Here is an 11,159-nt window from a genome sequence, read left to right on the forward strand (position 1 = left end):
GCAGGCAATCAAAGAGGCCATTAATGTGGAATCCCTAGGCTGGGGCTCCTGGAGATATCAGTGTTCTGTGGGGACCTGACAGACTTGACCCTTTACAACTACAAAGGCAAGAGTTATCACAAGTGACCATTTATGAGGAAGATCAGACAGGACAACTTGCTATCTTTAACCCGAATGGGATAGCTCTGGTTCAATTCTGTTGAGTGCCCTTCACACAGCCCTATACATTTTACAGACACGCTATGCAGGCTTCCCCTGGGGAAATGGTGCCTGCGACCCCCTACCACACACCCCCACCCCCACCCTAGAAGAGAAACCCCACAAGAGAGGACTAGTCTTCAGTCCTGTTCACTGCTGTGCTTCCAGAGCCTGGAGCAGGGCTTGGGAAACAGCAGGCCCCCAGGAAACACTTGCTGGATAAATCAATGTGTGAATCAGTATTTCCTCACAAAAGCTAAGAAGCAGTGCCCCAAAGAACAGCTAACAACTAGTCACAATCAGTAACTGGGCAGAGTTCCAGCGCACCAGCCCACATGTGGACTTTACAAATAAGATGTGTAGAAGTCAACCGGCTTCTGTCCCCATAAAACTGCTCAAGTAATGACAGCGACAATGGCAATAACAGTAACAGCACTGCCCACCTTAAGATAAGCTCCTGTATCTCGGACAAAAAGTAACCCAGCTCTTCATTCACCCGGTCCTTGCTCTACATTCATATAAGGTTTCAATCCCTACACATTTATAGAGGGTTTTACGGAGTTATCAGGTTTTATAGAGTGATCTGGTTCAGAGACACAAAGGACATTCTGTAGCTAAGGGTGGCAGTAGGCAGAGACTGCAGTTACTAAAGAAGGGTAGATGCATTAAAGAAGAAGAAAAAAATCAATGCTGATTGGTAGACCAGTGTGCCCCCATCCCCCATGTCTCCTCATGCCACCCAGACAGTACCCACAGATTCATCTATGGCAAAGGACAGTGACGTACACATGCATACTAAACTCCTAGTGCCCAACTAACTAACTGCCCAAAGAATCAGACACTCGAGCATGAAGGACAGTATCAGACATTGTCAGAGGATATAGTCACAGTTTACCTCAGCAGGTAACTGTCTCGGCCTCCCAGGGCACCCTGGGGCTAGTGACTACACACATTGTTACCATAACTGGACAATGAGTTGTGGCTCAGACAGGAAGTCACCAAGGCTCAGGACACCAGCAGGTGACTAGGACAAGGTAGCTGCCCAGAACAGCTCGAACACAGAACTTAGTACACCTGCAGCATGTATCAGTCTCTTCAATTGTAGGAGCCACATCAATCTCAGCCTGGCCCTCCTGGACTGAATCCAAACCTTATTCAGAGGCATGACCTTTGGAGACGACCTTAGGGCCTGACCCAAACCTCCCAATGCACCATCTTCTCACCCAGGTCGACTTCTCTTTGACCCAGGGCAGGGAATTAGGAATGGCTGGCTCAAGAACGAGACCATGGTTTTTTACTTGGTGCTAGCAAAGTACCTTGGTGTTTTCTCCTCCAACTAGACTGTGTCCAAAGCTTTATGTTCAAGATCCTACCTCCTTCCGGCTGTGAGTGTTCCACCCTTGGTAAGGTCAGAGAAGTAACTATTCATTTCTAATATTAGGATTCTCTCCTCCTCTCTAGGTTCAAGGTTCCAGTTCAGCGAGGTTAAGGAAACACCAAAAGAAACACAAAGTACCTAGAAACACAGGCATGGGCTGGAGAAGTAAGTACTTCCTTCAGTCAGTTGGCATGCCAGGTGCCTTGGCAGATGCCAGGCACACATCATGAACAGTGTGGAGCCTCCTCGCTGGGATGGAGCATGATGACAATGGAAGAGACTATTAACTGCTACAACAATCCCAGCTGCTCTAGGGGAGCAAGCCAACAAACACTGTTTAACCTATGGTAAAGAAACAGGTATAAACGCCGAATCAAGTCAACAGAGGAGAGATAGCACTCAGTAGCTCTGTGTGTGTGTGTGTGTGTGTGTGTGTGTATACACATGTGTGTGCATGAGCATGTTATGGGAGGCTGAATCCAGGGCCTTGCACATACTAAAAATACCTACTACTGAACTACATTCCCAGACCCATGCTATGCCTTTTTGTAACCTACCAGAATATGCACATTAATATTCAGAGGTGTATTATTTATAATAGTTCCAAATGTAAACGACCAGATGCCCAAGAGCTGATAACTAGGCAAATAAAATATGGCATATTCAAATAATGAAGTATTATTCAACACCAAAGAGAATGAATGTTATGACAGGGATGAACCCTGAAATTCTGCTAAACAGAAGGGGCCAAACTTGTGTCTATTGATAAAATTGTTCATAACAGGCAAATCTTTAGACACAGAAAGTAAACTGGTGGTTGCCAGTGGTTGTGGGGAAAGGAGAAATCTACAGTGGCTATTACCAGATAGCAGGGCTTTGTTTTGGGTAGCGAGTTCGCGGCGACTAGACGGTGTGATGACTGCAGTCTCGAGCAGACACTTCAAAAGTCACTCACCGTGTACTTCACCATGCTGACTTGTAGAGCACATGGCAGCTGGTTCTCTTCGGATTACATCTCAGGGCTTAAAACCCTAATGGCCTTGCTCTGCTCTTATTGTTGTGCTTGCTCCTCATACAGCAACAATAAGGCAGGGCCTGCCAGTGAGCAGGGCTGCTCACTCTTAAGTGTGCCCTCCTGCGGGGTCAGTCAGATCCTTCCCTGCTGCCCCTCCCTCCCTAATACACAGTCACGTCAAAGCCAGAAATATGCTAGCTTTGGGTAATGTTCAGAAGCTTTTTGTTTCTATTTTCAATATAATTACCGTCTAGGCGAGGCTTCTATTATGCAGACAATATAGCTCAAAGCCAGAGCCCTCAATGCCATAGAATGGCAGTCTTTTAAGACCACTATGATGACATAGTTTGCTGAGCAGGCTACACAGCAGCTCCACACTCCTCTTGACAGACTTCCCCCATCTCTCAAGACACCGGGATATCTCACCCGCACATTTGTGGAATGAATACTGGGGGAGTGAGCTTTACTCCCAGGGAAAACAGTGCATCTGTCCCAGAAAAACTGCAAAGTCTTAGCTGGAATCTAGCGCCAAGGAGCCACGTACAGACCAGGGCTACAACATGCGTAAGGGCCGTATGCTGAAACGAGCACCTTCTTTTGTTTTGTTTTGTAAAGCACTTTTGTTAACTCCATCACTGAAACTGAGCAAGCAAACGCGCAGAAAGAAAATGTTTGCTCGTCATTCTGACGTGTTCAAGGCAAAGGGGGCCTCTCTGACTCCCGAAGCCGAACGCGAGTAACCATGCCATCAATGCCCCAGCACTCTCGGGACCCTAGGTGATGCGCTGGGGATGCAACATAAAATAAACAAAGGCCTTGGCTTTTAGGTTTTATCTAGGAAAACAAATCAGGCATGGACACTGAACTGTACCTTTTCTGTGGTGGACTTTTCAAATGATAATTCCTTCCACTGTCACCATTAAATCTTAATCCACTCCAGCTCCTTGCATGGGTCATTGAGTCTATATGTACTGCTGTTATTTTCAAATGTTTCCCCTTGGTAGGGAAAGAGGGGGAGAAAAGATGCTGAGAGCCAGATGGGCCTCTTCACAGTTCATTTATCAAACCTAATACGCTGGGCTCCACCCTCCTCTCTCTCACTATTGCAGTTAAACTTCCATATAATTTGGTAATCATTTTCATTATCAGACAGTGACCCAAAGCAGCCGATCCTGGGATACTCAGTCCCTGCAGCTGCTCTTTTTCTGCCTGCTCCTACAGTAGACCCTAAGAGCTTCAGATTTTATTAGCTGCAGACTGACCTCTGGGCTGCGGAGGTCAAGAAGGGGTCAGATCAGAGGGCTTGCCCAGTTCTTTAAAAGCTATAACAAGCTGTCCATCAGGCGGAGTGGACTGTATAAACAAAGGCAAATCTTCAGAAACTCGGTACCACTTCTGTTAACACTTAGCCGGCATTCACACAGGGCTCCTGATGTTGGATCATTCAACTCTGGGGAGGTGAATCGACAGCCCTAATAAGCCTGTTTGGAGAGGGCTGTTTATAAGATTATCGAGTTTGGGGAAGGGAAGCCAACAGCACTCAGATGTGCCTCTAGAATCACGGGCTTGTGTGACACTGTGACAAACTCAGTTACCCCAAGTACTGCAAAATTGACACTTTCCTCAAGGAGCTAAATCACAGGGAACATATGCTTTTGGTTTCAGACATGTGGAGTCCCAGACAATGGCTCCACTCCTGGCCTGAGAGAAGGACACATTTTATGACCAAGTTACAAGCGTCACTGAAAATGTTCTCTGGAGACCATGATGGCAGATGAACCTGCTCGAGAAAGGGCTTATGATGGCACACTGGCATGGAAGCCATGCCCGCGAGAGTCAGGCCGACCAAAGGTTCTTAGGGCTGCACAGCTCAATGAGTATTAAAAGTTAAGTAGAATCATCTGGATGCAACTTTCTAAAGAAAGAAAATTCTAGTATCTAGTCTAACTGGTCCCTAGGTAGCTCAGACAAAGGTGAAATATGTAACCTACCGTTTGGTCTCTGGTGAGTGCTAACTACTTTCTGTTAAAGCACAGTGGTTTTACTTTGTTTTTGTTGTTGTTTTCTTCATGTACTTCCAAAGCACACAATAAGCCCATCTTTAAAGCCCAGGCAGCAAGGAAGAAAGGCATTTCCCGGGATGCTTTATAACTTTTACCACCACCCGCTGGATGACCACGCAAGGCCTGGCCTGTGCCAGACGCCGGGCAATGCTTTGATGAGGAAAGAGAGGGATATGGTGACCGTCTGTTTATCCGGCTCATATGGATGAGGCTTTGAGATAGGGCACCGGGATGGGAAACATCAAATGGGGGCACAGAAGGGTGGGGGAGGAATACGGTTATTTAATACTCCGAGGACACTTTGCCTTGGGAGCTCTCAGGACATCGGCCTCTTGAAATTTTCTTTCAGGTGTTTGGTTTTAAGAGGGTCTGCACAGTGTCAGCTGCTAAGCCCCTTCTTCTCTCCGCCTCTGCCACAAAGGAATTGCGAATTTTTGCTTCAGATGCTAGACTACATCAACTTCAACACTGGCTCCAGCCCCTGATTAAACTGTTAGCAGTAAAGGGCCAGAAAGCCAGACTCTTTTTAAACAGGCCATGGCAGCTATGTTGTCCAGTGAGTTGATGTCATAGGAAGTCACTGGTGGCAAACTATATGTACCCAACAAAAGACAGCCATCCCCAGTGAGCGTGCACTCTGGGCTGTGCAGGCTTTGGAGAGAGGTGTGTGGGAGACAGAATACAAGGGGACACATGCTTCTCTCCTTTCTAAGTTAACAAGCAGCACTAGGGAAGAAGAAAGAACGTGGCAAAAACAAAGCAAGAAACCTTTCTGGAGTCCCAGTGCTGCTAGTCCATTGTTTAATATGATATAATACAAATATAATAATGGTAACACAAGAAAGTCACAATTTAACTATGGAAAGTTAAACGGCAAATAATTCCTTTGCCACTGCCATTGAAAACTCACTAATTATGACTACCCTGTGAAGAAGGGGCACCACTGAAAACTGTGAGACTCCCCTTAAGACAAGCCTGGATTAGACAGACCACGCAGCCCCTGAGGAAGCAGCTTTCTGATACTCAAGGAAAAGCGACAGCTCAGGCTGCCTTCCTTGGGAAACACTGCTCGGGACTTCATCCTTTTCAAACACATTCATTTGCAGGACTACAGTTAGTAGTAAAGCTATCAATTGCTGAAAATTCTGCTGTATGAAGTTTTAGAGATTATCATGGCTAATATAAACTGTTCTTTGACTCCCAGGCACATAGGATTTCCAGGCATCAAATAGAACCGTGAACGAAACACAGCATCATCCTCTGGTCCCTCTCCCACTTGTGTGCAGAAGCCTCAGTGTTTTTACCGCTATGAACATAGAGGAGAATCCCAACACTTGGAGGAGCCAGACATCATCTGTTTCCAGCAAACTAACTGTAGACTTCCTCTGCAAGCACATCGCCGGAATGGATGACTTGCGCAAACCTTCCACCAGTGACAGCGCCACGCACAAAGAAACCAGGCTGAAGCAGAAGGAATCTCCACTCAGCCAATTTTGAAAATGAGACCAATAAATGCACTGCTTCCAGTCTGTCACTTGCAGTGACGGAGTAAGGCTTGGTGGACCTCCCGGGCATCTGCCTAACTGAATAGCAAAGCCAGTCTTCAGACTGCTGACCAGAAAGGGCACTTGGGCATCAGGCACTTAAGCTACATTATGCTCAAGGTGCAAACCTGCAGGCTAAATGGTACACGTGAAGAGAACTCATACACACATATGGACAACGTCGGGCATCATTATAATTGATGCGGTGACCATGGGCAGGAAAGCTACCTTTAGCTCAGAATGTCTTCAATATGCTTATTTCCTATAGCCCCACAAATGAGAGGACAAGTCGAGCCAGGTCAGGGACACAAACCCCATCTCCCGGCAGCACAAACCTGGCGTGCCATTCTTTCCTCAGGTTCTGGCGCAGGGTGAGCGAGACCAGGATGGCAGCCAGAATTTCGTTCCTTTGTTCCACAGGGAGCCCATCTCTTCTAACTTCACGAAGCACAGCATTTGTCTAGAAGAAATGATCCCCAAAAGAGAAGGAAAAAGTGAAAAATTAATAATAAAAAAAGCCCATAAGCAAATAAGGACAGTAAATCAATGGCTTCTTTATTACAGTTCCCTTGCTAACAAATCAATACGGTAAATGATGGTCAAAAATGGCCAGCATATATTCTGGGTTTAATCAATGTACATGGCACACAGGGCAAACTCCAAAGCGCCATTGCCTAAAGAAACGTGTCCAGACGCCATGCGTTCTCACCCTCATTTTCTCAGCACACCAACGATTTTTTCCCAGGGAATTGCCCACCATGAGCTATTATTAGAAATGATTTTCATGGACCGGTCACCATGAGTTGTTTGTTTTGCCTTAAAAACAACAATAAAGGAAAAGCAGGCTCTGACTTTGCCTCTGTTCCCTGCCACCCAGTGGAGGCTTTCTGTGTGGCCCCTCTCATTGGAATTACTACTTTCAATTTCTACCCATTCCAGAGGTTTGGGGTGTTATCACTCATTTCCCTCGCTTGTTGCAAATCAAGATCTGGCAAAGAAGGAAATAAGCGCATATTAATCAGAGACAGAGTGTATTTCAATAAACATCTTTAAAATTTGTGAATATTACTAGCATTTATTTACTCAAAAGTATTTTTTTGTTTTGATTTTAGTTATGTGTACTTGTGTGTGTGTTTGTGGGGGTGTATGTGCAAGTGACCCCTTGGAGCAGGAATTATAGGTGGTTGTGCACTGCCTGGTATGGGTGCTGAGAAGCAACTCAGTTCCTCTACAAGAACAGTATCCTCTCTAAGTGGTGAACCAACTCTAGAGCCCTACATCCGTTTACTTTTTACATATTTACTTTTGGGGTGACGGACCTATGTGCACGCATGGGGCTATGAGAGTTGGTTCTCTTCTATCATGTGGGACCAAGAGCCTGACTCAGGCCATCAGGGTTGGCAGCAAGCACCTTTACCTGCTGAGCTATGCTGCCAGCCCTGGGAATGTTATTTTAATCTCAAGTCAGTATGAAGTCTGTGGGGATACTATAGCATTCTTTTGTAAACACCAGAGTACCCAAATATAAACGTATATCAAATAGAATACAAGTCACAAATACCAAGACAGTTCCAAAAACATGATGAAACTAAAGCTGGCTTTCTTCTGGATTTATCAAAACTTTTTTAATGGACTGGCCAAAGTGAAGGTTAGCGAGTCTGAAGCATCCTCCTGTGTCCCAGCTGCTCAGCTGGTCCTTCCATGTCTGATGCTGATGCAGCTGCTGACATGCAGGACACACTCGCAATTTGCTTCTCCCAGAACCTGAGATTCACCTCTTTGCTCCACTTGAGTGTTCTACAGCATGTACTTATTATCCCCATTATCAGCTTTGAGGAGGGGTACAGGAAGGTTTATTGTTTCTGTTGCCAACACTGGCTCCTTTGTCCAGCAACTGCACCTACAGCCCCTTAGGTAAAGTCCTTTCTCTCATTGCTCATGGCCTTAGAGGACTGTCACATCCCTATAAGGACACGAGCCAAGCCACTCTGACTCCTTTATCCGGTATGTGAGACTCTTGAGAGGGTGATGGAAAAAGGAGTGTCTCCAGAGGTCCATCAGGTACCTTAGCTTCCAGCACACCTTGCCTTTGATGCGCCTTGCTTTTTCTGAGCATCCTGTCAGGTCTTTCTCTTCAAATCACCTAGCTGCCCATATCTTTTAAATAAAGCCTTGATTTTTTTTTTTAAACTTACCAGAACTTATTTCTGAGTCTTAGACTGGAATCCTCTGTCCGGCACAGAGCTAAGGCAGGAGGCAGAATGAGAACTCTAACTCATGCTTCTAGGATCTAGACACGCATAATCCTGGGAGATGATGGCAGAGGACACTCAATCATGTTCCACAGAAGTAATGTGTCAGTCCTCCAGCCCAGAGAGGAAGCTTACTTTCTCTAGACAGTTCCAGCTTGCAACCCAAGACCCGCCAATGACATGCCCCCACTTAGGGCAGACAGACGGTAAGAGTGAGTCAGGCAGAGGTTCCCTGAAGAGAGCATGTAATGGCCACAACGGGGCTCCTGTGAACTCTGCCATCCAGAGACGCTGGCTCAAAAGGGCCAGATCAGGAATTTTCAAAACAAACAAACAAACAAACAAACAAATCCATTGGCAGGGGAGTATTAAATGTGAACACTCCTGGCTTTATTCACATTAGAAATTCGTATTTTTTTTTAATATCACATAGGTGGAATAAGAAATATGGTGGGGTAAACAGAACTCAGGCAGCTGCTGGCCTGTGACTTTTAATCTAAAAAGTCTTATTTCAGAGTGTCTTACTCACCACAGTTCTGTCGCTTGCCTAGGATACTCTATATCACACAGTTAAAGTTGAAAGTGGCTGCAAAATGTTATCTAGACACTACCAGGCCCGTGTGTACGGGTTACTTCACCAAAACAAAGGACAGGGGACACATCAGCAGGCTCCATAAATGGTGAGAATAATCTAAAGTGTCTTCAGTGTGCTGTCACCTCTACCACCATTTCAACTGTATCCAGAGGCTCTTGTTTTCCATACACGGGAAGAGTGTCTATGAGGGGGAAGAGGAAGAGTGTACAAGGAAGTTTCACAGAAGCAGAGGGAACTGTCCCAGTTACCACTGTTTTCCATTAACCACCTAATTACTTAATATTTGTCAGAATGGTAAACAAGAAACAAGCACGGAAAATAAGCATTGCAAATGAAAAGAACAAGGGATGACTCTTAAGAAATCACTAATTACATACATGATAAGCTCATAAAACCGGTAAACTGGGAGGACTATATGCTTCGGGAGGGGGCTCTTCACTGGCAAAAACTAACTTCATGACCTTCAAAAATAACCAGACCCCAGGTTTCAGTTCCCTGGTCTTCAGGTATTCTCTCATCCCCTTACAAGTCACATAACATCTAACACTTTTTTCTTTAAATTAGCCCATATTTAAAAAATAGAAAATATACACACTTTAAAGAAAAATGGAGAAACCAGTGGTGTTCTTCATGAATGAGATGAAAACCATAAAGACAGTAAAGGCAAGTTATCTGCCTTGCCCTCCTTTAGGTGGGTCACTGCTTGCCAGGGTTCCCGGATGGCAGCACACTCTTTCTGCATCATAAAGGAAGGTATCAGAGGTGTTGGAGGATGCAAAAGCCCAATCACATTGCAGCAAGAAAGAAGATCTCAACAGTGGTGGAGAATTAAAGCCCCGTCACACTTAGACTCCTTTCAATAACGTCTGAGAGGATACTGGCAGATAAGAATGAACCAAACATATTCTTAGGAGGACAAGAGGCTCAGTCTGGGTCATCTCCCGATGGCAAGGCCCTTCTCTCTCTGCATACAAACACATGGGCTGGTTGTCCATGACCTGCCGTTCTGATTATTAGTGTTCTGTTCCATCTCACACTCAGTTCTTCTATCACGTGCAAAGCTGTGCTAGTTCAACAAAAGGATGTCAGAAAGTATTGGCTACTTGATATTTAAACATTTTTGTAGCTGGGCGGTGGTGGCGCATGCCTTTAATCCCAGCACTTGGGAGGCAGAGGCAGGTGGATCTCTGTGAGTTTGAGGCCAGCCTGGTCTACAAGAGCTAGTTCCAGGACAGACTCCAAAGCTACAGAGGGTTTCTGTCTTGAAAAAAAAAAAAAAATGTACAACTATCTGGCAACCATGACCAGAATCCTCCAGTGTGCCAGGAACACAAAGACATCCCTCTGTACATTCCGAGTACAAAGCCTTTTCTTCCAGAGTAGCCTTCACTTTGGCAACAGCCCTGATTGGCCCTGGCCTTCACCCATCAGATAGGCTCTTGGCCAACCCTTGGCATGTCTCCTAGGTGAATCCTCTTCCTGAGACCATCAGCTGTTGCCATCCTGAGGTCATAACCTGCACTCCCTGTTGCCTTTGCCTGCTCTCTCTGTAGAAAGAGCTCTAGGGGCCCCTGTAGACTCATGGCACCTACACATCCACCCTCTGCACTGACTTCTGCCTCATGTGCCAACAATCGGCTATCTCTTCTTAAACATGACACGTCAAGCACGGTACCACGACCTCCAGCTGCCCACATCTGAGCCTCCTTGGCTTTCCTCTCTCATCTCCTCACCAATCCTACTGTAGAAGGAGTGGCACTATTTCAGAGCAATGACATGGACTCCATCCCTGGAGTCATCTGGTCTCTCCAAGCCCTGTACACCCCTTCACTCCAGCACTCCATCCTGACGCCTCTCTTACACCTGCCTCTTCCTGCCCCTCAGTTCAGACCTCTCACCTGCTCCACATGACGGATGCCACACTGCCACCAACCTTACCCATCTGTGAATGCTCTTACTTCAAAAGAAAGCATGCTGGGGACTTGGGATGTAGTGCAGTGCAGAATACTTGCCATCAGGCACAAGTCCCTGGGGAGGGGGGAGACCTGGAGGAGGGCAGGAGGGAGGAATAGGGGAAGGGAAGGGAAGGGAAGAAAGGGGAGGGGAGGGGAGGG

General features: G+C 46.1%; 1 protein-coding gene across 2 annotated transcripts in view; it reads right to left on the minus strand.

Moving 5' to 3' along the window:
- Nucleotides 1-11,159, minus strand: part of Fto (FTO, alpha-ketoglutarate dependent dioxygenase) — a 344,281-nt gene that overhangs the window by 140,614 nt on the left and 192,508 nt on the right. For both annotated transcript variants that reach the window (XM_005369598.2, XM_026777285.1), the window contains exon 8: nucleotides 6,534-6,658. In XM_005369598.2, the coding sequence (XP_005369655.1) occupies nucleotides 6,534-6,658 (125 nt within the window). The remainder of the gene's footprint in view (nucleotides 1-6,533; nucleotides 6,659-11,159) is intronic.

Source organism: Microtus ochrogaster, unplaced genomic scaffold, assembly GCF_000317375.1.
Source record: "Microtus ochrogaster isolate Prairie Vole_2 unplaced genomic scaffold, MicOch1.0 UNK54, whole genome shotgun sequence".
Classification (NCBI taxonomy): Eukaryota; Metazoa; Chordata; class Mammalia; order Rodentia; family Cricetidae; genus Microtus; species Microtus ochrogaster.